The sequence below is a fragment of the Antechinus flavipes genome, chromosome 3, assembly GCF_016432865.1.
Source record: "Antechinus flavipes isolate AdamAnt ecotype Samford, QLD, Australia chromosome 3, AdamAnt_v2, whole genome shotgun sequence".
Lineage (NCBI taxonomy): Eukaryota > Metazoa > Chordata > Mammalia > Dasyuromorphia > Dasyuridae > Antechinus > Antechinus flavipes.
In genome coordinates this window covers 156,600,334-156,626,858 of record NC_067400.1, presented here as the reverse complement: position 1 = coordinate 156,626,858, position 26,525 = coordinate 156,600,334, and the positions used below count along the sequence as shown (strand labels likewise).

Below are 26,525 nucleotides of genomic sequence, written 5' to 3'. Positions count from 1 at the left end.
CAGAGGTCATATGCCAAGTCAAGATTGTTATCATTTGGTCATTTCAGTTGTGTTTGATTCTTCATGACTCTATCTGGAATTTTCTTGGCAAAGGTATTAGAGTAGTTTGCCATTAGCTTCCCTAGCTATTTTTACAGATGAGAAAACTCAGGCAAAAAGGGCTAAATGACTTGCCCAGTATTACAACTAGTAAGTGTCTGAGGTTGGATATAAACTCAGAAAGTTCAAGTTTTCCTGATTCCAGGCCTACAGCTTTATCCACTGTGCCTTCTAGCTGCCTGGGCAACTCATGGTGAAGGTTATCACGTGTGTAAAAAGCTGAAGAAGCATTTTAAAAGCTGTCATCAAAGAAATTAACATCTGGGGAGTGGAAAAGCTGGGCCCCTTACAAAGACTGGAAGAGGATGACAGTGTACATCCCAGGACTCTCCTGCTAATCTTTGAATATTATGAGAATTAGAGGAAGATTATTAGCACACTGAGGGGTCCCTCTGTGGTATCTTTATCAGAAAATGTAGATAAAAGTCCCACAGGATGGGCAGCATGGTTGGAATTTTGTCTGCATTGTTGGAAAAGTTACCCACAGTGATAGAATCACAGATCCATTTAGTTAAATTTCATTTTGTTAACTCCAACTCACTATTCCAAGTAATTGAATCCTTTTAAGATGCTGATTCTATAATACAGTGTATAAGTTTTCCATTCCATCTTTGTGTGATCTACAAGTATGATAACATGCCATCTATGGCTTCATTCAAATCATTAATATGCAGAACAAAATAGGGTAAAGATCTGCTTCAAGATTTATATCCATTCATAAATTGCAATTAAGATTGTAAAACCATATAATTATATATGTAGATCTGGAAGGGATCCAGAGACCAATTAGTCCAATCTCCTTATTTTATAGATGAAAAAATAGAGAAGTTAAATGTCTTGCCCAGAGTCACGTGTATATTAATCATCAGAGATAGGATCTGAACCTAGAATCTCTGCCTCTTAATCCAGTATTCCATCCAGTGATCTATGCTGCTTCCACTAACAGTCTTCCAGAACCCTTTCCCTGAATATCTTGGAAATGTCTATTTGGGCATCTCCAAGTTAACACATTTAAAATGAACGTCAATATCTTTCCCCCAAAACTCATCTGTTTTCCTAATTTCCTGATATACCAGCCTCCTTCAAGTCACACAAATTTGCAACTTCAGTTATCTTTGTCTCTCACTCTTACTCATCTCTCCTAGATTCAATCATATGTCAAGATCTGTTGATTTTTCCCATCTCGCCCCTCCACTCTATTTCACATAGCCACCACTCTAGTTCAGGTCTTTATCCTTTTTAACCTGGACTATTCAATAGCCTTTTAATTAATCTCCCTGCCTTCAGTTCTTTCATTCTTCAATTCATCTGCTGATAAGTTGATAAATGTAAAGTTCATGTCACTTATCCATGTTCAAGAAGTTACATAGGTTCCTGAGCACCAGATATAAATGTCTTTGTTAGTTGGCAGCTGGTGACACAGTAGAAAGCTATTTGGACCTAGAATCTGGAAGATCTGAGTTCAACTCTAGCCTGAGAAACTAAATGTGACCCTGATCAAGTCACTTAACAAATTGATGCCTCAGGTTTCTTTCTCCTTTTTAAAATGGGCATAATAATAGCATCTACCTCAGGATTGTTTTGAAGATCAAATGAGATATTTGTAAAAAGTGTTAGCACAGCGCCTGTTACATAGTAGGTATTATATGCCTACTTATTCCCTTCCCATCCTATTTGACATTAAAGCTCATCACACACAATCTGATTCCAAGTTATTTCTCTAGAGTAATAGATTTTGAACTCTAAAGTCTCAGGACTCCTTTATACTTAAAAAATATTTTAGGACCCTCATCCAAAGAATATTTTTAATGTGGGTTATATCCATTGATATATTCCATATTAGAAATTAAAATGTCTTAATATTTTTTATGGAATTAGTTTTGGTCTCACAACCTCCACACCTGAAAAATGTCTTGGGGAGCCTCAGGAATTCCCAGGCCATACTTCAAGAATTACTATGGAGCAATTACTCAGCATTCTTCCTCAAGCACTCTGTGATACAGATATAGTGGTCTATTTGTGTTTCTTGTACATAACATTCCAGCCCCCTTTGCACAATTGCTAGAATATTCATGCACTTTGATTCTGCCTTGTGGGACAACTAGGGTACCATTTCCTATAGAAGGGTCTTTCTGATCCCCCCAGTACTTTGTGCTTTCCTTTTGTAAGATAGAGAAAATAAGAACATTTGCCCTCTTTATCTCACGAAGTCGTTATGAGAATACTCCATCACTCAAAACGCACAACTAAAACCCCATCTTGAACAGGAAAATTTTCCCAACCTCTCTTAATTCTAGTTCTTTATTTATTTTAATTATTTCTTATTTATCCTGTTGGAAAAAGAAATGACAAACCACTTCAGTATCTTTGCCAGAAAACTCCAAAATGGGATCGCAAAGAGCTGGACATGACTGAACAATGTTTATCCCGTATAGCTTTATTTCTATATTATCTATTTGCTTGTTGTTGTCTCCTCCATTGAACCATGAGCTTCTTGGAAGCAGGAATTGTCTTTTACCTCTTTTTATACCTTCAGCACTTAGCATAGTGCCTGGAATACAGTAGGTGATAAATTATTTTTAATGATTAATTGATGCCTTGCCCCTTGAAATTATTTTCTCTTTATTTTCTATTTCATATTTACTTATTTGTATGTATATGTGTGTGTGTGTGTGTGTATACATACACACACCCACACCCACACACAAATGTATAATTTTCTTCCCTATTGCTTAAAGGCAGAGACTATTTTGTTTTTTGATCCCATATTCTCAGTGCCTATTCCAGTGTTGACATATACTAAGTGATCAATAAATGCTCACTAATTGAATTGTCAAATACATTGGTGAAAGTTAGGCATTTGATGTTTATAGTATTTTCCTGATCTACCAGTTTAGTAATTCAGCCATAAAAATCATAGAAATGGGAGAACTAACCTCTTTGAGTGTCTTCAATTTTGCTTCCTAAGCTAACATATTTAAAAATGAAACATCTATACTTTGCCTTTTCAAATCTTCTGCTTATTCAAAATGCAGCTAACCTTTTTAATGTCTCTCTACTCCTAAAGCCAGGTGGAAGACAGAGCTGGCCCTTGAAAGAGCAGAAATATAGTTAATTCTGAAACTCTTTAAGTTGATATTCTTTCAGCTTTTCTCCTGCAAAATTGTTTGTTAGTTCTTAATTTTTTCTCATTTTACCCTATTTCTTCTTATGGGGCACTAGATACTGAGTACAAATTCTGGACTTCATTGCTATAATACTGAAAAGTTGGTAGGAAATGGGTTTATCGTATTTCTATTACCCAAAAGGCTATCTATTACAGCGTCCAATGTAAATTTTTTTTAAATTATAGAATGATATGTCTGAGGATAGTTAATCAAACTTCTCTTTTAATAGATAAGAAAAGTGAGAATGAGATTGGCATAAGGATCTGTTCAAGTCACATAGGTTGTAAAGAAAGGGTAGAGCCAGGATTCAAAGATTATCTCCTGATTCAAATAGTATTTTTTTCAAATCTCAATACCTCAATCAGAAATTGAGATAACTTGAAATCAAATATATATTCTATCAAATAGATAGTATTTTAATTTTGAATTAATTAGATAATTTGGTTAAAAAAATAGACTTGGAATTAAGAAGAGCAGAATTCAAATTCTACCTCAAACACTTATTAGCTCCGAAACAATGGGCATGTCACATAATCTCTCTGTTCCTCAAGTTCTGTATACTTAAAATGGGTAAAATAATAGTGCCTACCTCAGGGTTGCTGTGAGACTCAAATGAACTAATGTATATAAAGTACCTGACAAATTTAAAAGTGCTATTTAATGCCACCCATTATTATTTTTTGTCATTAAGATTGACCTGTCAGAATTATGCATGTGTGTGTTTGTTTTTGTTTTCTTTTTTTAGTTAGGAGTTGGAGGTAGGGGACAGTTATTACCTATGATATCAATTTTCTCATACATATGCATTTGTTTCAAAAGGAAGAAAATTAACATAACTTACTCTGGAGGCATCCTGGTGTAACAATATATCAAGTATTTATTAAACACTTAATATGCATAAGGTGCTGGCTAAATTCTAAGGATTCAAGAATGAAACAATTCCTACTCACATTCTAATGGGGAAAGGGAAAGACAATAAGTACATATAAAATATACAGCAAAAATGTAATGTTATTAAATATAAAATATATACAATATAGTAAATATTGGCAGTTTGGGAGAAAATTCATTAACTGTTGAAGGAATCAGGAAAGACATCATGGAGAAGATGCTTGAGCTGTATCTTAAAGAAATTCTATGAGGTAGAAGTGAGGAATGAGGAAGAAGTAAATTCTAGGAATGAAGGCTAACCAGTGTATAAGCAGAAAAATGATAGAAGAAGTGTATGGGGAACAGAGAGATGGCTAGTTTGGCAGGAAGAAAGAGAATTTCAGGGGAGTAATGCCCAATAATTCTTAAAAGATAAGTTGGGACCCGTGTATATAGAGCTTTGTTTTAGTCTAGAGCAATGGGCAATCAGTGCAGTTGATTGAGTAGAAGAATTACTTGGGCAGATCTGTTTTTAAGAAAAATTACTTTGATAGTATTTATGATGGAAAAAGATGATGGTGGGAGACCAGTTAGGAAACTGTTATAATAATTTAATGAAGAAGTAATTATGAGAGTCTAAACTAAGATGGTCAGTCTGTGAATGGAGAGAAGGATTTGAATAGGGGACAGGTTGTGGAGAGAGAAATGATGAAATTTGGCAACTGGTTGCATATATGAAGTGAGAAGAGTGAGAAATAAAACTCAGGTTATGAACCTGTGAGACCAAAAAGATGGTGTTATTGTGGACAGAAAAGGAAGTTTGAAAGAAGGGATAAGAGAAGGAAAAAACTGTGAGTTCAGTTTTAGATGTATTAAGTTTAAGATGCATCCAGAATGTACATTTTGAAATGTCTAATTGGCACTAAGTAATGCAGATTGATCTGGGAATCTTGTACATAGAGATGATAGTTAAATCTATGAGATCAGAGGAGATTACTAAGAGAACATTCTACAGAGAGAAGAGAAATGGGGTTACCACAGAATTTTTGGGGAATACCCCAAAGTTGATAAAGGTTTATTATATAGATGATGGTAACTGAGAAGTGATCAGACAGCAGATGAACTAGGAGAAACTGGTATTATGGAAAATCCAGATGGGAGATTATGGCTAGTCAAAAGTTTCAAGTGCTGTTGATAGGTCAAGAAAGATTAGCATAGATGAAGCAAAATAAAACAGAAGCAATCAACATCAGGAATCAGGGCTGGCAATTAAGAGATTCGGTAACTTTGAAGATAGAAGTTTCAGTTGAGAGAAGATTGGAAGCTAGATTGTAAAAGTTTGAGGAGTGAGAGGGAGTAGAGGCAGTAAGACTACTTTTTCAAGGAGTTGGCTAGGAAAGGAAGAAAAGCTATTAAAGAAAGATTTGAGATCAGAATACTTCTACTTAAGTCCTGGCTTTGCCATCTATTAGCTCTCTGACTTTGGACAAACCACACAAATTCTCGGAGCCTCAGTTTTCTTACCTGTAAAATGGGGTGACAATACTGTCTTCTATACAGGGTCCTTTTCAGAATTAAATGAAATAATACATGAATAGCACTAGGCAAGTCTAAAACTTTACATAGATCTGTGAACTACATTTTAACTACAAATAGGACTTAATTTCTCTGTTGAAAAAAGATTACTATTTTACCCTTTAGGTGGGTAATTGGAGTTAGAAATGTATCCTGAAAGAAATTTTGCCAGGGTTTATTTGGAAGATATTCAGTGTGGGATAATAATTAGGTTGCATATTAATCAAGGAGGAGAATCAAGAAGATGAGAACAGTTTATGATGATTCAATTAACGGATAGTAATTTAGTTCAATAAGAGCTAAATTGGAATAGTTTATCATAAGTCTCTGGATAAAATATTATTTAAGGAAAATATAATGCCAGAAGTAAATGCAATTCTATTCTGTGTTTTTGTCCCAGTCTTTTATTAGATAGATTTTGGCAGGTGCCAAAATGGGGCCATTTCTGGAAAACATATATACATTTATAAATAGATATGTATAGGTGTGTATATGTAAATATACACATGTGAATATTCACATATGCACATACATATATAAAACACACACATATATAGCCGCAGATTTTTTAAAAGAACTCCATCCTGATATAGTATTTTCTGCAATGAAAACCTTCATAAGAGTTCATCACACACAAAAAAAGGCATTTGAAAGACATTTCTTTGATGTTTAGGAAACTAAAAATAACAAGAAAAGATAAAAGTAAAATTTCAACAGCATAGAAAGATGAAAGGTTTCCTTTTGCTTTTATTGTGCTATTTCTTGGCCATGACTTACTTCTTTTCAATGTTACTATTATTATATTCCTTTCCATAAGTCACTTTTAAAAGTATGAAATATCTTTAATTTTTTTTTTTTTGTTGTTGTTGTTGCAATAAAGAGCAAGCCAGCAGCAGCTGAGATTTAGGGTTGACGTGAGGGCGAGGGAGCAGAGGTTAGAGTGTTGTGACGGGGGCTGGCTGGCGGTGTGAGGAGGGGGAGACTGGGAAAGAGACGCAGTGACACTGCCCTCCCCGGGCTGGTTGAAGCATCTCACTGGTGACGGGTCTGAAAGCACGTGGCTACGTCATGGAAAGCCAGTCTTTTCAATGCAAACTTCAACTCCTCCTCCTCCTCCCTCTAATGCCTGTAACTCACATCCAAGGCTGGGAGAGAAATCCAGAGGGGAGATTTTCCTCATGCACACCGTTGCTGGAAGCAGGGAGAGTGAGAAGAAGGAGGAAGGGGATCTGCCTTTCTCTCCACCTACTACAAGATTGCTAAGGGGAGGGGGAATTAAATTTGCATCTTTTCTACGAGGTGATTGAGAACTGCAGGTTCAGACAGATTATTCAGATCACTGGAAATTTATTGTAAAAAATCGACACTTTCAGAGGGAAATCTGTATCTTCAACTGTCAGACTTGATTCCGGAGGTGGTATTGGTGTGTGAGTGTGTGTGGTTGTTTTTTTTTTTTTTCTTTTTTTTTTTTTTTTTTTTTTTTTTCTTCCTTTTTTTTTTTTTTTTCCTCTTCTTTTTCCTTTCTCCTAGGGGCTACACAATGGCAGTCTTCTTTCAGTAAGATGATTCCTGCTTTGGCTTCTGCAGATCCTCCCATCCTCATAGCGATCAAGTAAAAGGCTATGGTTTTCTCTTTGGGGATCTTTTGTGCATTACTGTTCTCCCTGATTAGTTTTTGGCCTCAGTTGGGATTTCTTCTTTGCCTTTTCGTTTGGCTTCATGCTGAAAAGGATTTTCCCCCCCCCACCCTTTTGGTAATAATCCAGTGTTGATCTTGGGGGATAAATCATTCATCCTGGACGAAAAAACATTCATTGAGAAGTCTCAAAGAAATATACCACGTGAGGGGAAAAAACTGGGAGAAGATCGGAATATTATCGTTTTTCCTATGGTAAAACTGGTGCCCCTCTTCAGGAGAACTGATCTCAAATTATTATTATGCAACCACAAGGATCTCTTCTTTCTCAGGGTGTCTAAGCTGCTGGATTGCTTTTCGCCCAAATCAATGTGGTTTCTTTGGAACATTTTCAGCAAAGGAACGCATATGCTGCAGTGTCTTTGTGGCAAGAGTCTTAAGAAAAACAAGAACCCAACTGGTAAGCAAAACATGTATAATGTTATGTTTTCCCTCATAATAACCTGTCTGTTGCTTGTAGAGATAGCTCTGCAATTCTACTAAGAGGGAAGGAAGGGAAAATATAAAGAGCCAGGACCGGCCGTTGCATGTAAAGGTGCTATATGAATAAACAGCTGGATTAGCTTCAGCGAATATGAAAACCATCATCAGCATCTCTTGGCTGTGACACATCCCAGCATTGGAGGGGAGAAAACTTTAAACCTTTTTTTATTTTATTCGTGTTTCGGTGGAATATTGAAGTGCGGTGGCTTAGCGGTTTCCCCTTAGGCAGCTAAAGCTTCGGTAGTTATGGGGAAGAAGGCTCTGGGATGGGAAAGGGGGGGCTTTCTATACTTATTAGACTGCCCTCCCTGAGGGTTCAGTGACATGGGGCTCCGGAGCTGAGATATCCGGTACAATACTTTCTGATTAGCTTGCAGAATATTCGTCACACTGATCACCTTTACCGAAGTAAAATCAGGCCCCATCCCTCCCTCTCTCACATCCTACCTCCCACCACCACCATCCCCCGCCTCCCTCTCCCTCACTAGCTCACAGTGCCCGTGGATTAATTCATTCCCCCGTCTGCCAGTGACACATCATGTCACAAGGAGACTTTCCCAGGGCTGATGCCTGGAGGGAAATCGAGTCCAAGTGGCCACATTGTGCCCAGCAGCATTTTGTTACTGCACGCCGGGGGCTGGGGAGGACGGGGTTGTTATTGTTTTGCTCGAAACCTGCTTGGGTGCTTTGCTGCCTGGTTGGGCTGGGATGTGGGTCTGGGCTGTAGCGTGATGGTTGGTGATCATGCGCCTCAGTTCAAATGGGCTCCAACGAGGGAACTTGCAGTACATTACATAAGAAATGCAAATGCAGGTGTTTCGGGGAGTCAGATCCCACGGGTTCACTTTCTCCCTGGATCAGTTTGGGGCGTTCTGGGGCGGCCGCGTAGTTGTGGGCAAGCAACAAGGGGGAGGGAGGGAGGGAGAGGCGGAGGGAAGAGGAGGAGAAGGACTGGGTGGTGGCGGTGGCGGCGGCGGCAGCAGCCAGGAGTCTGGGCACTGTACCTCACAGCTGCCTTTCAGGGAAATAGCACCACACACATCCCAGCTCTGTGCCCCCTAGTTCCCACGGCTTGGTTTGCCGCAAGCATCGCTGCGTGGAAAGGAAACGTTGGAGAGTGTGCGTGGAGGTCTGTTTGTGTGTACGGAGGGGAGCGTGGGGTTGTGTGTGTGTGTGCGCGCTCGTGAGGGTGAGTGTGGGCTCGCTGTCCTGCAGTGGCAGCTCCGGAGCTGGAGGCTCCTGACGCTGGCACTGCAGTGTAGTAGATCATAGGCTCTCGGCTGCCTTTCTGACACCCCAACATCAACAAGAGGCTGCACTGGCAGCCAGAACCCCCATCTGCTCCGGCAGCAAGTGGCTGCTGTTTCCCAGCCCCCAGGGAATTGGTAACGGAAAGAAGCCGGACTGGGCTCCAAGGGGGATGCTGCTGCTTTAGGGTTGAAGGGGGGGAGGGAAGGAGGCGGAGGTGTGGTAGGCGGAGGGACGAACTCTCCACCTACTCTTCTCCCTTTGCGGCCACCACTTCTGCACCAAAAAGCAAGCAGAGTTTTTAGACTAGCCGAAAGACAGATCACCCCGTGCTCGAGAAGGGAACACATCATCATGGTCTGGAAAGAAAAGGACAGTGGTTTAGATTAGTGTTGAGGCTTTGGGAAGGAGCTCCTGATTACTCTTAATTTCTGTACTGCAGTGACTTAAGTCTTTCTCCTCCACTCTCTACCTTTCCCTCTCCTCCCGTCCCCCCAAACTCCCAAAGTCCCTTTCCCTTCTGTCTATTCATCCTTCTCTCTCTCTCTCTCTCTCTCTCTCTCTCTCTCTCTCTCTCTCTCTCTCTCTCTCTCTCTCTCTCTCTCTCTCTCTCTTTCGTTTATCCATCCATCTTCACTTTTTCTCTCAACTCCCCTAGGATTGGGAACTTTTAAATTATGCACCATCCTGAGAAATTCAAGGTGGAAAGACAATTGTCAGCTCCCCCAACTGCATATCTGAATCAGCTATTAAGTACACCCCACCCACAGCAGCAAGTAAAACAAAGTCAAATGCATTCGTTGCATAAACAAATATGAATCCACATAAACATCTCCCAAGTTGACTGAAAAAAATTTTTTTATCTGAATAAGAAAAAGCCCAAGACTGCTGATGAAAAGACGTTTTTTATTCATCCAGGACTTTTTTATTTTTTTAAAATCTAATTTAGTTCCCTTTTAAAGAAAGAAGTATTGTAAAGGCTGTTTATTTGTCAGTTTGCCTAGGATCCTTGAAGCCAGACTGGTTGTTAGCAGAAGAGAGTAAATATTCATTTCAAAGTGGAACACTAAGTTTTTTTGCTGTTTAAAAAAATTATTGTTGTAAACACTTTTGCTGGAAAAACTTTCCCATAAACATAATTCAAAAAAAAAAATTCCTTCACATTTCTCCCCACCTCACCCACCTCTATCTCTTGAATGAAATAGATATTTTACCGTTGGTGTTTGGAAAGTATCAGACAAATGATAAATTACTTTTGGAGTACTTTATTTTGCAGCTAATGAATGTTAAAACAGTTATGTGTGAAGTGACAGGTTGGTTTTATGGTCAACATCAAGTATTCTAATATGAATGAGTAACGATATGACAAGTCTCTAAGTTAGGGACTTGCAATGGTTTTTGTTGATCATTTTTATGACATTCCATTTCACCCTCTAAAAGTTCTTTCTCTTCAATGCTTTTCTGTTACTACATGATAAATTTCATTATCCATTTGCTAGTAAATCTGAAATAAATTGTAGGTTTCTGACCCCAAGAAAGTACTTCAGCTAACAAGCTAATTAATTAATTAAAATAAAACAGAGACCTAAATCCCCTTAGCAGGTAAAGCCAAAAGAAACAAATTGAACACTATCATTTTTTTTTTTTTTATAAAGGAGAGCAATTACATTAAGATTTTAATGAAGCTAAGCAGAATACTGGCAAATAATATTACTGCATCAGGAAATTTGATAAAATGTTCTTTTTATGATGTTATAATGGAGAAATAACATTAAATAAAATCTTACTTTCCCAGCCTGTGGGTTTGCTTAGTGTACTTTTTGTCATTAAAACTCCCTGGTTCTTGACTTTGTTAAAACTTTTAAGAAGTTTAGGATCTGAATTCTTGAACCAATGCTGCAATATTATTGCCACATACTTAGGAAAAGAAATAGTCATTATCTGATGGCCCAGAAATTTGTAGCTATTATTTTATTATAGGAATCAGCATAAATGACAGTTTTAATTGAAATATCTTTTTTATTTTCATTGTAATAAATCTCAGAATTTGAATCCATTTCATAATACATCTTTACTATAGGATTATGAATATTTAAATCATGATTCACTTTTTGTAGTGGCTCAAAAGGAAACTATGTTTGAAACCAAGATCGTTGGTATCTATATGAACTTCTGCAAATCACAATTGTCTAAGAAATGAAGTACATATTTTAAATATTCCCCCTTTTCCCATCAAATAATTTTCTGTTTAAGAATAAACTTAGCTTTAGGTTTCACAAAATTTTACAGTCACTGAATATTTAGCAAATCCTCAAAAGGGAAGTATGAGGGTTTAGACTTTTTTTTGTTTGTTTAGACTTTTCTTTTTGTCCAGTAGGCCTAAGTTTCTTAAATCACATTTTGTCCTAATATGATAGATTGACTAAACTCATTATCTAGGTCATGACTCTGAGTACAGAATTCAGAGAAAATGAATAAAGAGTCAAAAAAAAAAAAAAAAGATTAGACTGAAAAGATAAGTATTTAAGTAATATTATTGACATTCACATTGACATTGAATATAAAAAAACAAACTCCCGCACAATCCCAAACTAGAGGCCAGTTTAGAGGCTCAGTAAGCTTTTGAAGTTGATTCTGAGTGAAAAAGATAAACAAAGACACTATTTACAAAGGACTAAGAAAAGATCTCTCTTGGGAGAGAAGTAGGAAGTACTTGTCCTAATTGCAGCTCAGATAAGTACAGGTAGACCTTCAGAATTTCTCTTGCCCTGTTTGTCTTTTCTCTCTGTCACATTAATTCAAACAAGGTGGCCGTGCGCACCTATCACTTCCTGTTTCCTTTACTATCAATAGAAAGTGGTAATACCCTGACTTCAGCACTTGCCTCACTCTTCAATCTTAGCTGCCTTGAGTAAAAGAAGCACCTGTTCTTCAGCTCATTTTGAAGTTACCTGTAAAATCTACTGGCGTTTCATCCAGGTTTATTACATTTTGAATTAATATACCAAATATGCAAACAAGAAGGTGCATAGAAGGTTTTTTAGTTCCTGTTATTCCCTTGCTTTCGCACAAACTATGGCTTCTTATAGAATCAGACTGAGTAAAAAAACTCAAACTTCTCTAACTATAGAGCATTTAGATTGATCAAACCCAGATTGTCTGTGTGAAAATCTTCAAGTTGCAGATTTGAGGGCAGGTCAAGAACTCTATCCTAGGGGTTGAGTAACAGAAATACCAATTGTCGTTTAGCATCATTTCCAAAGAAAGTCTTACATATATAATCAAAGGTTAATATTAAAATCAGGCCACTTTCTCAGAACAGTGAATTTCTTATAATATATAAATGAACAAATATGATAATAAAGTTTTAGTTTTAACAATGAAGATGATTTTGACCATATCAATATCTTACCTGATTCATCTTAGAACATATTCTTAACTGAGAGTTTGTTGTATTTTTTTCACATCATGCCGAAGCTAACTGAATCTGTGTTTTATGTGTTTTCATGTTGAATCATTCTGTCACAAATTTTCAAATAAAGTCTTCCATGTTTTAGCAACTTATTTATAAGGAGAACATTTTCAGGAAGTTTCTTTGTACATTCAGTAAGAAGGACAGCACTGTTTCATGTACTTCTATTGAAACCAAATTTTACTTGAACAGAATCATAAACTTTCTCCCTATGTAAATACTTCAAAACTGGAGTAATACTTTATAGTTATAGGGTAAACCATTCTAATGGTTGAACAGTTATATGTGAAAGGCAGTGGGTTATTATGGAAAGAACACTGGACTTGGAAATTGGAGAGAAAGGTTCAAGTCCCTTATTATCTCTATGGCTATGGGTAGACCACTCTCTTAAGTTTCAATCTCCTCATCTGTAAAATGGGAATGGTAATACCAGTACTGCTTACCTCATAGGGCTGTTATGAAGAATATGTTCCTTCTGTAAACATTGAAGTTCTACATACATATGAATAACAGGAATTCCATAATAAAATCTTCTAAGTTGTTTCATTATATTCCCTTCTTTAGCAAACACCCAATTTAATCTCCCACATTCTGGTCAGAGAATGGATTAGGAAAAATCCCTCCTGACATCCAATTTACTTTATAAAAAGACTCTATGATGATGACCAAGGATTCAGTTTCTATTTGAGATCTTGAGCATGGTTGTACAAAATATTGTAGCCAAGGCATGTGTCTAGGCACCTGGTAAAATATCTTCCTATGGCATTTACAGATTCTATTACATATGTCATTGTGCCTTGCTTTTTAAAGGAAACAACAAAATTCTGATGTTTGTGACTAAATACTCTAGCAGCAGGTGATCCTCTTCTTTGGCAAGAAGACAAAGATCTCAATCTTCTATATCTTGGATATTGAACTGATTTCTAAGACCCTCCCGCATAGAAGGAAATGTTCATCTGTTTTGTAAGATAATAATAATTGTTACCATTTATATAGTGCTATGAGTTTTATAAAGAACTTTATAAATAACTCATTTGATCCTCATAACAACCCTAGAGTGCTATTATCCCCATTTTATAGTTGTGAAAACTGATCCAGATAGGTTAAGTCACCTGTTTAGTCACAAAGCAAATTAGTATGTGGAATTGGATTTGAATTTAGTTCTTCCAGACCGTAGAAAGGGAGCACACTCAACAAATTCACCTAGTTGGCAGTTATATTGAATTGTGTATGTATGTTATCTGTCAATATCATCCATCCATTCTACAAATAGTTGTGCAAATATTTATGCTAAATGCTTACTTTTTTTCATTAGTTAGTTAAAAGTCATGTGTTTTTTCTCAGATCTATGAATTTTAGGACTGTATTTAGCATAATCTTCATATTTATGTTTGATTCATAAGAATCACAGACTTTAGATTTCTCCCATTATGGATATCATCCATCAATTCGATATATACTTATTTGTGCAGATAGTTATTCTAAGTGCTTACTTTCACAGTCAAAAGTCACATGTTTTTCTCGGATCTATGAATTTTAGGACTATAACTAGTATAATCTTCATATTTTTGTCTATCAATAGTATCCATCCATTCGACAAATACTTATTTGTGCAACTATTTATTCTAGGTGCTTACTTTTTTTCATTAGGTAGTTAAAAGTCATGTGTTTTTCTCAGATTTATGAATTTTAGGACTATAACTAGCATAACCTTCCTATTTATAAAGTCAAGGTTTAATGAAAGTAGCACATATTTCACTTTCATTCATTCTTTCGAGTCAGTTATTTGTAAGCATAAGCCTGTTTTAAATTGTCTAATAGAACAAAGTTTGTAAAAATCTTTCAGATTACTGAGTTTTAATTCTAATCTTTTTTCAGCTATAGAGCTTATTAATGGCTGATGTTTCATTGCATCTTTCATTTTATTTGATTGAATTTAATTCAATACATTTAAGTATCTATTATGAACAATGATCTGTGCTAGGTTCTGGAGACACATGGATGAAACAAGGCTTTTCTCCTCACCTCTCTCTCCTAGTTTTCCAGGCTTCCTTTAAGATTTAGTTCAAATCTCATCTTTCAAAACTACTTTTTTCAATTTCCCCTCACTACTAGTACCTTCCTGTGAGATCACCTGCTATTTATTCTACATGCATCTTGTATGTAAATAGTTGTTTGCATCTACTCTCCCTCATTATACTGTATTTTTTGTGATAGGGATTGTTTTTGCCTTTGTATCTCTGGGTCCTCATACTTAACAGAGTTTCTGGAATATAGAAAGTATTAATTAAGATTAATGCTTCTTGATGATGATGCTGATAGCACAGTCTTTGCTCTTAAGTAACCCAAAACCTTCTATGCACTGTATAAATGGTAGCTATTATTATTATCTTATAAAACATATGAACATTTCCTTTTATCTGGAAGGGATAAGACTGAGAAATAACACTCAGAACTAAAATATAACTTAGAATATGATAAGTGTATAGAAGAGCTCATTGTTAAGTACCTATAATATGCCAGGCATTGGCCTAAATGCTAGGGATTATAAAACAGAGGATTCCCCTGCCCTCAAGAAGCTCACAGTCTGTGAGGTGGGGAGGCAGGGCGGGGGAAGCTATGCAAATAGCTAGCTACAAATTCGAACAGAGCAAAGAGACTTGAAAAAGGAGAGAATATATCAAACTCAGAGATTAAGGAAACCTTCATGGAGGAGGGGATACTTGAACTGAGTTTACAAAGTCAAATATTTTAACAGGAAAAATATAAGGCTAGACTGTTTTAGGTATGGGAGAATACTTAATTCTCCCTACCTATCTAATATGGGAGAATAGTATGAACAAAGGTATGATGATGGGAAAGGACACACTAGAGAAGAGTTTGGCTGGAATATAGGAGAAGTAATATGGGACATTGTTGGAAAAGGATAGTGGAAGCTGACAGTGGAGAAACCTGGAGGTCATACTAAAAAATTATTTGGTAAATAATGGGACAATATTGACAGCTTTTGAGGGGGAATAATGTGATCACAGTAGTCAGTTACAAAAATTGCTGGGACAAAATAAGGAGTGGATTGCAGAGGGGGAAGACTGTAGGCCCAAAGGCAATTTAGAGAATTAATCCATAATTTAGGTGAGAGGTAATGAGATAGTGGCAATGAAAAGGGGGCAGTAGAAAGATGAGGAAGTTCCTACAGAGACAGAATCAAAAGTATTTGGCAATTATTTGCATAAGAAGTATTAAAAGAGAGAAGAGTGTGTGTGTGTATGTATATATATATATATATATATATAATACATATAGATAGGTGTATATATTTTCCCCCTCGCTATGCCCTAGCAAAGGCGGGTATAGGAACTATATCTTGACTTCAATGATACAGAGGATTCCTGATGAGAAAGCTCTCTACCAATACAAGTACAGGACCTTTTCTGCAACTCACAGTCAAACAGTTATACACATTACTGAGAAAGTAAATAGCTTGTTTAAGGACACATAGAAAATATATGTGGTATTTGAACCCAGGTTTCCCCCATCTTGAGCCACCTTTCTATCAACTCTACCATAGTGCCCCTCTTTCAAACTACCTTAAAAAGTACAAATCCACCTTATATACTGGATTAACTTTTTTCCTTCTCTTATTTCATTTTATAATAGCACTTTATAATAGTTAGAAATTTATGAACTTTATAAATCACTAGGTTACCATTACTTGTATGTCCTGGAGAAAATTGAGCCACCTGCTCTATTCCTTAATTTTCTTTCCATAAGTATTTCTAAGATACTGGAATGACCATTTTCTCTCTTCATAGAATCCCTTTCAGTAAGGATATAGACAGTGATAGCATTTATCATTATTTCTAATCTGTTGCCTATTGTTCTCCTTGAGGGCCCACTGTGCCTTGAAATTAACTTTTTTTTAGTCTTTAGCCATTTTTATTTTTAAGGCAAAACTATAAACCTTATGAATTTCTGCACTTCAGGTGACACTCCTATGCTACTTCTAGTTCTTTCTCTTTCCTTCCTCCCTTCCCCCTTCCTTCTCCCTTTACCTTCCTTCCTTCCTCCTTTTTGTTTCTTCTTTCTTTCTTTCTTTCTTTCTTTCTTTCTTTCTTTCTTTCTTTCTTTCTTTCTTTCTTTCTCTCTCTCTCTCTCTCTCTCTCTCTTCTCTCTCTCTCTCTCTCTCTCTTCTCTCTCTCTCTTTCTTTTTTTCTTTCCTTCCTTCCTTCTCTGTGTCTCTCTTTTCTCTTTCTTTTCTGCTTTATCTTTTTCTAGTTACTTTAAAGGGAGCGGCAAGTGGATGTCTTAATCTCATTAAAGAATCTTAAGTCCAGAACCAGTTTTCTTGTCATTGTTCCAATTCAATTAAGAAACACTTATTAAACCCCTAATGTTGTGAGGATAAGTGCTGGTTTTGTTGTTTAGAAGTAATAAAAAAGACTGTTCTCATGGAGCTTATAATCTAATAAAAAAGGAAAGACATGGTGGGAATTCCTATCCCCTACACATGCAAGAGAAAACATAATAAAAATAGAGAAGAAAAATGTTATGAGCCATTTAAGAAGATCATTTTAACTTGGAGGGAAATAATCATTGGTCAGGGAAAGATCTATGGAGGAAGTGACACTTGAATTGGGCCTTGAAGGGACGAAAATCCTTTGAAAGTTGCTGATGGAGAAGAGACCACTTTTTGCCAAGCAGTAGAAAATGTAAGCAAAGATACACAAAATTGACTAGGGCACTTTCCCTTTTCATCTTTTCTGCTTGTAATTCTAGCTGTCTTCCAAGCTAAGATGATCATGTGCCACCTTCTTTGTAAAGACTATTATCTTCTTCTTGAAAGGATATATTTGTATATGAGTTTACTTTTATTACTCAATAGAATGTAAGCTTCTTGAGGCTCCAGGGTTTTTCATTTTGTCTATTTTCATAGTGCCAACTATGTACCCTGGGCATTTGACAGATTCTCCCTGGACTGGATAAAAAGGTAGTGTTCCCAAATGGCAATAATATGGGATGAAGTTGGAAAAAGCATGTTGGGACCAGATTTTAGAGAGTAGCAGTTTATACTTCATTCTATTGGTAAGTGGGAAGTGTGGAGTACAGGAAGAGAAGAAGAAGAGGAGAGAGAAAGAAGAGTATGGGGAGAAAAGCCAAGGAGGAGAGGAAGAGAAGAGAAGGCTAGAAATGGGAATAACAGAACCAGTTTAGTTTATTAGGAATATTTCTTGGGCATCAGTGAAAACTATTAATGGGATAGGAGTGGAGGCAGGGAAGCCATTCAGGAGGCTATGGTGAGACTGGAGACAAGAAGAGATGAGGGCCTGACTTAAAAGTGGAAAACGATGGATTGGAGGTGAGGATAGGGCTGAAAGTTGTTGACAGAAATGCCTAATTTCTGGAAGAGGGCTGCTGGAGGGTATCTGTTGGGTCGGGGCAAGATGCTTACTAGCTGTGTCACCCTGGCTTTGGCTTAAGTTTTCACTTCTGCAAAATGACTACTTTCTACCAGGATTGTTGCTAGGGAAAAAAAATATTTCAAAGAGCTATTTAAATTTCCAAGTACTCAATAAATGCATTGATTATTTATTTTCATCATTTCTCACGAGGTGGGTAGAATGGAAAGCTTTTCAAAAACATCGTCGATGGCTGAAGGGTCTGACTTCGGAGGAGTATGTTAGGTGCAGGTGGGGATCGGGCTGTTTTGTTAAATACAAACTGCTCCGGCCTGGGGGCTTAGGGCTGAGGTCTCGAGTTTAAGTGTATCCTTGACCCCCGGTAGCTCAGGGAAGTAAGATGTGACTCGCTACAAAGCACAGGATTTGGGGTTAGAAGACTTGGGTGCAAATCCCAATTCTGTAACCAAACCACCTGTGTGACCTTGGGCAAATAACTGCCCCTTGCAGGCCCTCAGTGTCCCCGCTCTGGGATATGGGTGATGTTGGGAGAGACCTTTTTCAAGCCTGTATCCCGAGAGCAGTGGAGGTGGAACCTTAAGTAACTTCGCTCAGAGTAAAGCCTGGTGGTCCGGGGGGACGGAGAAGCTAGCGGAAGGTAACAATCACAGACTCCTCTCACCATGACGAAGCGGGGAAAGGGGCTGGGGACTGTTAACCTAAGAGAAGCAGAAGCCCCGGGACTTCAGTTGAGGAAGGGGACCCGCTACGCAATGCGGCGGAATCGGCCTGTTGGAGCCGCCGTAGCGCACGAAGTTTTCGTTGCTACAGAGATGACCCTTGACCCTATTGAAGAGCCGACCTAGAGTGGCGCTTCCCTCCTAGGACCTCGCGGGCTGGGGCTCTTCTGTTGCTATGGAAACGACGCGGACCGGAAGCGCGGGAGGAGCCTCAGCCGAGGATCCTCATTTCGGGCTCCAGCCGGACCCGGAGGGGAGAACTGACAGCTGGAGCTGCGTGGAGTCCTTGGGAGTTGTGAGGCGCGTGGTCCTTTGAGGTTGCTTGGACTGGAGGCTCGGCACTGTTGGGAGGGTAGGCAAAGGCGGCGGAGATCCCGGGACCGCCTTGCCCCTGATCAACCCGCAAGCCCCGCCCTATTCTGAGACTTTTCTTACCCGAGCTGGTTTTGCTTAACTAGACTTGCAGCTTCCTTGGGGTCCGGTACCGCTCTCTTGGGGCAAGAGGACAAATCTGATCTCACTCCCTGCAGAGCTGGACTTTAAAAGGAAAGGGTAGGAATTCTAGGAGTGTGGAGAGAGGAGGAGTGAATCAAGAAACTGAAGAAGGGTTCAGGGTTTTCGAAAGGCTTGGACCTCCATTAGTCTGTCAGCAAGGGTTCGAGAACTCCGAGACCAGTCCGGGTTCTCCTTTTAAAAAGCTGATGCCTTTATTCTGTGATTGTCATCAATTTATCCCGTACATATAACTTGCACGTGTACCTTGTCATGTGCACTTAGCTCCCTGAGTTCTGGTGCTATTTTTGCTTTTGTATTCCGGCATTAGCACATGACCTGGCTCCTAGTAGTTGAATTACTACCTTGGTTTAGGTGTCCTGAAGTTTTGTACAGCTCCCAGGTAGTTTAAAGTAATCTATTAGCAAACTCTCTCTTCCTCCTGTCTTGTATCAAGGATCTTATGTGACTGCATGTTTGTTTTGTTTTTTGGCTGCTTTAAAAAAAAAATCACTTAAAGTACCTATTATAAATATTATTTGGAATGAATGAAAACCAAAATAAAACCAAAACAAATCTTAAGATTTAATTAATACCTTCGTATTGGTATTTAGGGTAAGAAACCTAGGGGGAAAATATCCCCTGCAGTTGATTATTTGTTATTCTAGAATTGTAGATGGTTACACACATACTATAAAACACCATTGCCATTCTCCACTCCTACCCTTCACATTCTTTCACAAACAGCCTTACCTAGACCTCTAATGTGACAGAACTGCATTAAGTCTGATGAGAACATTTTGGGACTAATCATGGACTTAGTGACTTGTGTCCGACTCTTCTTGACCCCATTTTCTTGGCAAATATGCTGAAAGGCTTCAATATTTCTTCCTCCAAGGTATGATGTGCCCATGGATTAATTCCATAATTTACCACTCATGACTGAATAAAAAGGATTATGTAGCCCAGTGGTATATTCCTTACTTTCTCTGTATTGTATTAAACCAGGTCATTAAAATTTTTAATACAAATCTTTTACAGAAAGTAAAAATCGACTTTGAGCCTAGAGAATCTTGAGACAATGTCCTACCATTAGTGTTGCCACTCAGACGGGGAAGGACTGGATTGCCAAAGCATCATCATTATGATTGAATTGTAATTTCTAAGATTTGAGATTATAGAGTATTTCTCTAAAGAGATCTACTCAATGGATTAACAAGTCTCTATGATCCTTAGAGTATGGAGGAGAAAGGCAAAGAATTCAGTGCAGCTGTAGCTTTAAGTTGGAAAACATGTTTGAGTTTGAGTTAGGATAGGGAAACCAAAGAAAGGTGCCCCCCCCAAAAAAAAAAAAAAAAAAAAAAACATACCTTTATTTATACTTACTCAGTTTTGAAAGCAATTTAGCCTTATTTTGGAACAAGTGGAATGAACTTTTGGTATACTCTTTTTATTTCTTCTTGATAAATTTGCAAATTGCAGTCAGGGGAGAAAGTTTGTTGATAGTTGAAAAAACATGTTTTACTAGCTTACAACCAAGCACTATCTTACAATGCTGTCTTTGGTGCTGTAGCAGAAAGTTTCCTTTCCTATTTCTATTTATTATGTCTCCAAACTATCTATAAGTTAATATCCATTTACTGTGTCCTTATTCTCTTTGTCAGAATATTAGCAAATAAATCTTCTGAGAATCTTTTTGCTTTGTCTCTTTTCTTTTCTTTACTTGCACTCTTTCCATTTTTAGATTTAATCATTACTTTGACCCCTTTGCCTGTCTGCTAAAAACATTCCTCTTCTCCCTCCCTACCCTGAATCCCCAAATAAATGTCTCTACTATCTTTGCTGAATATGAATAAGTAAAGTAGCTATTATAGCAAGTGAGGACTTGCTCTAAATTTTAAAATTACATGTATTCTCCTTATAGCTAAGTAATATGAGCACTCCTTTCAATATCTTTATCAGGAAAAGTTAACTTTATTTCAAGCCTTAAAAAACATAAGGGAATGAAAATGCTATAAGCCAAATATGGTAAGACAATACAATATTTTTGTAATTATGTATGGTTCTAAGTCAAAAAGGATGCTTTTGTACTCAATCTTTTCTTCATTTTGAGGTGTCAAGTGATATAATTAAAAGGCAGATTTTCAGATGAACTATTCAGATCTGATAAAAGAGGAGGAAGTATGAACTTTATTGAATTTACATTTCTAAGTGTGCACCTGTTTAGAGAGAAATCAATCTAGTAATAATTAAAATGTCTTTCCCCTCCTCTATAACATTTTGTTGTCTCCACAATCACAGTGGATCATTGAACTGTGTGGTAACCTATTCTATAATGTTGCCTCCCAGATAAAGTACAGTTTGGAAGAGATTGCAGTCTCTATTCTTCTTACTTCCTGTAAATAGCACATGGTGTGCTCTACTGTGCTATTAAAAAAAAAAAATGAGAAAAAAAAGCTAAGTCCTAAAACAAAAATAATATCCTCTAATTGTAGGTGTTTAAACACAGCCATTTATCTCAAAGCCTAAAACTTCTCTTCTTCAGCTATCTTCCTCTTGTGCACCAGGTGTTCCGATTCGGAAACAGAGAAAAAGCACTGTTTCAGGAGATATCTGAGTCACTTTTCTTCTCAGGCTCTCAGTAGCTGGCATCAAAGCCTTACTAACATTTTATTGTTGATGAAGATTACAAACAAAACGCACAATATGCCTCCTTTTCAATGTCCACCTCACATCTTCCTTAAAAATACAAGCTAAAACATTACAAGATGCAATTTTAAGGGATTTTTCAATAGCATTCTTTCTTCGAGTTGGAAATGGGGTTGTCAATGCTACAAATGGCAAAAATGGAGAATAGTCTGATTTTTTTTTTTTTTTTTATCGTCTCTATCAAGAAGTATTTATTAACTGTCTTCTGTGTGCCCAAAGACTATACTGGGCTGTGAAGAAGCAAATAAAAAGAATCAAAACTATCTGCTTTCAAGCTTATACTTTAGTAGAGGAGAAACAAATATAAAGGAGAAACAAATATAAATATACATACATACAAAAGAAATGTAGTGTCTATTTTAACAAATAAAGAATAAATCTGTACTAAGACTTTTGGAAAACCTGGTAATGTTTGAATTACATTTTGAAGGACAGAGGAATCCATTAAGGTGGAATTTAGAAGGAAGTATGTTTCAGGGATGGAGAATAGCTAACAAAGGCACAGAGATGGGAATTGGAGTATTGTCAGAGAAGCAGAAAGAACAAATTTGACTGTGCTGGAGTTCTTGTTCTTCTTTATAAATAATAATATAAGAAGGTTCTCTCTGGGGAAGAAAGATAGGTTTTTCTGGGAGGTTTTCTTGGAGGCAATCTTAGTATCAGTTCAGATCAATAATTACCCCAAAATGCAGCCAGGTGATAAAAGTTCAGATCTTTTATTGTCTCCAATATAGCCCGGTTAGCTTAGAGGCCTCTCTCTTTGCTTGATTCTAAGAGCTCTTGCAGTTTTGTCCTTTGCTTCTGCCTCTGCTTTCATCTGCCTCTACAACTCCACTCTTCATGTAATTCCACTGAAATCTGTCCGAGAGCCTCTGTCTGTTTCTTTTATACGAGAGAGAGGAATTGTGGGATATGAGAGAGAGGGATTCTGGGTTTTCTCCCATAGTGCTCTCTGGCCCTAAGAGCTTCAAGGGAGGTGTGAATTCACAAAGTTACAAAGTTTACTTTGTGAAGCTCCCATACTTATGAACTCCAATGAATAAAGGTGTAAACACAAGCATTGTATCAATTAGTTCTACTTAGTACCTTGTTTCAGGTTCTGGCCCAAAACATCTTCTTGTAAGATCAGATCAATAATCTATCAACTCTAATGAGTTAGCAGTTTGTAAAGATTCCAACATGACTGAATCACAGGATTTGAGAAGGGAATAATATACAGTGAGGTAGGAGCACATAAGAGCTAAATTTTGAAGGACTTTAAAAGCTAAACAGAGAATTTTATATTTAAGTGAAGTTTATTGAGTAAGGAAATAACATGGTCAGATTTGTCCTTAAAAATAATTTTGGTAGCCGTGTGGAGAAAAGATGGGAATAAGGGAGGCATTTGACACAGGGAGATAAATTGGGATCCATTTTGGTAATTGAACTGAGAGATGATAAGGGCCTAAACTAAGGCAATGGCTGTATGAGTTGAATGGGTCAGAGGCAGGAGAGGTGATGGACATAAAAATCACAGAATTCAGTGACTGGTTGATATGGGGTGAAGGAGAATGAAGAGTCAAAGTTAAAGTTGGTAAAAGTTCCCAACCTGGGTCATTGGTGGTACTTGAGCAGAAATAGGGAAGTTTGGAAGTGGGAGGGGATTGGGAAATAAAGACCATGAATTTGTCAGATGTTAAGTCTGAGATGTTTCTATGACATGGAGGGTAAAATGTCCCACAGACATGTAGGTCAGGAACTCAGTTGAGGGACTTGGAACAGATGTAGAGATCTGAGAATCGGCCACGTTGAGGTGGTAATTAAACATAAGGGGGCTGATGAAGTCACTTCGAGAAAAGAGTGACCTATACAGAGCATCATTTGATATATACAGTGGGCATGATATGTCTGATGATCCAGGAAAAGGATCAGAACCAAGAAAGCACTGTCCGAAAGTGGAGCACATATCTAGCAATGTCCAATGAAGCAGAAAGTTTAAGAAGGCTATAGGTTGAGAAGAACACCAGATTTAGCAATTAAAAGTCAGTTGTAACTTTGGAAAAATCATTTTAATTAGTGGATAATATTGAAAGCCAGAGTGCAAAGGACTGAGAAAGGGAGTAAGGAATGAGGAAGTGCAAGCCACAAGTATAAACTTCCATAATTCTCTACTTTTCCCAATGGTTGTCTATTATTACTACTCAGCATTCTACTGCAAACCTTAATCAAAGTACCTTTACCCTCTTTTTGGGCCATTAATACAACTCAGAGATCTTAGAATTTTATGCTGAGGGATGCTGGAAATTATCTGATCCAACCCTCTCATTTTACAAATGGAGAAACTTTGACCTAGTAATTTGGTTAAGAAACTTGCCCAAGTTCATGAAGACTTGAAATCTGAACCTTGGTTCTTTCATTTTAAATAAAATTTCTTTTTTATCATACTATGCTTTCTTCTTCCTATAGATTTGTTTAGATGCTCCACCTTTTCATACATACCAAAGAGTCAAAACATTTACATTACTGATCCCCTGTTAAAAAGTTACTTATACAAAATTACTATTGGAGTTTGAAGTTCTTAGAAGTTTTCAACTTTTTAGTGTAATAAGTTGAAGATAGTGGTAGATAAAAAGCAGCTTGAAACTATGATTAAGATATACTCAGCACAATGTAAGGTTAGAAATGGATATATCTTTTATCTTGGAGGAAGATGAGACATGCCTAAAGTGTAATTTATTTTAATTTGAGATCTCTGCTTGTTTTCTGTATTATATTGTGTTATTTAAAATAAATTTGACCAAGGAGATCAGTTTACAAACATTTACTATTTACTATATGCCAATCTTGAGCTAAGTGTTGGTAATAGAGTTGTGAATAAAGAGAAGGACCCTGTCCTCAAAAAATCTTAGGAGTTAATGAATAAACGATAACACATAAAAGGAAGGTGAATAGGAGGTGGGAGGAGGTTTACATGGGGCATAATGGAGGAGTACAGATTTTAGCCTGGCAAGAAATGAAGAGATGGCTGGCCATGAGCTCTATTCTTAAAAAAAAAGTTATGGGAACAGCCATCTAATCAGATATAGGGACCTCAAGGACTGAGAGTATTTATAAGGTTTGAAATCCAAGACTTAAGTGATATTCCCAGAGGAGTAGTTTTGTGGGACATTATGGAGGAATTTGATTATAACCTGGTAAGAAGTGGAGGTTTAAATGATATGACAATATTCACTGCTACTTCAGAATTTAAGTGATGATGATATAGATGACACTATATTGATTATGATTATATACGATGAACATTGTTTTGTATAAATAAACACTATGAATTAAATTTAATAAAGTATACTGTGAATTTTGTGACACAACATACTCCTCTTTAAAATATTTTAAATTCTTCAAAATAGAAGCCAGAATGGTGTAGTGGACAGAGAATTGGATTGAGAGTTAGAAGCTTTGAGTTCAAATCTTAATTACCTAGTGGATCTTGAGCAAAATACTTCGTGTTAGCTTTTTCATCTGTAAAATAGGTTGGACTAGTTCCCAGTTTCTTAACCTGTGATGCACTACATGTGGTATCATAACTGAATGTGAAAGTCACAAAATTGTGATTTATTATCAGCAAATATTTGATTTGCGCACTTATTTTATATACTTGTATACCCTGAGTCACCAAAAAATTTCTTGGGTAAAAATGGATCATGAGTGGAAAAAGTTTGAGAAGCCCTGGATTAAATAAAATTTGGAAGTGAAAACCATGTTTCTTCACTTCTAAATCTATGCTTTTATGATTCTACATTGGCACAGAAGAAACACTCCAAATGATTATACCTAAAGTGAAGGTATATTTGTATCAGTATTTCAACTGAAGGAAGTATGCACGTTTAGCTTGGAGAGCAAAGTCTCTGGAAACATGATTTCTGCTTTCTAGTATCTGAAGAACAGTTATATGGAGGAGAGATTAGAACATACCTCAGCTGCCTTCTCCTGAACTCCTTTGGTTCACTGATTTCCTTCCAGAACTTTCCAATTGCTTCTCCCCTTTCCCCACATTGTGCTTTTCTCTCTCTCTCTCTCTCTCTCTCTCTCTCTCTCTCTCTCTCTCTCTCTCTCTCTCTCTCTCTCTCTCTCTTGGAATTCTATCCCTACATAGGATATATTCTGTATTCTACTATTTAGCACAATGGTACATGGTAAGTGGTCAATAAATGCTCCCTGACTTATGTATGTCCAGAACTAGGAAAAATAGATGCAAGTTGTAGTTCCTTTTCGAATAGGCTCTTACAATTTACAAAGCACATGGCATATGTTATCTTGTTAACTTTAAGTTTGGTGATGTAAATATGATCTGCACCTTAAAGTTGGGGAAATTGAGATTCAGGGAATTTATAAATGATTTTCCCAGTATTATACAGCTAGTATATGTCACAACCAGGGTTTACCCCAGACCTTTTAACTTTAAGTCCTGTGCAATTTTTCCTATGTCACAGCTAACAAGATATAACAGTAATTCTTTGCCCTGACCCCTTTTAGTTGTATTACATTTTCACCTCTCCAAAGTTCTTCAGTACCCTAAATGGTTGTGTGTGTATAGGGGGC

General features: G+C 37.2%; 1 protein-coding gene across 1 annotated transcript in view; it reads left to right on the top strand.

The window, feature by feature from the left end:
- The first annotated feature begins 7,217 nt into the window (after positions 1–7,217).
- The window catches only part of FGF14 (fibroblast growth factor 14), an 801,547-nt gene continuing 782,239 nt past the window's right edge, over positions 7,218–26,525 (top strand). Inside the window, exon 1 of the mRNA XM_051984083.1 lies at positions 7,218–7,807. Coding sequence (XP_051840043.1) covers positions 7,600–7,807 — 208 coding nt within the window. The 5' untranslated portion in view covers positions 7,218–7,599. The remainder of the gene's footprint in view (positions 7,808–26,525) is intronic.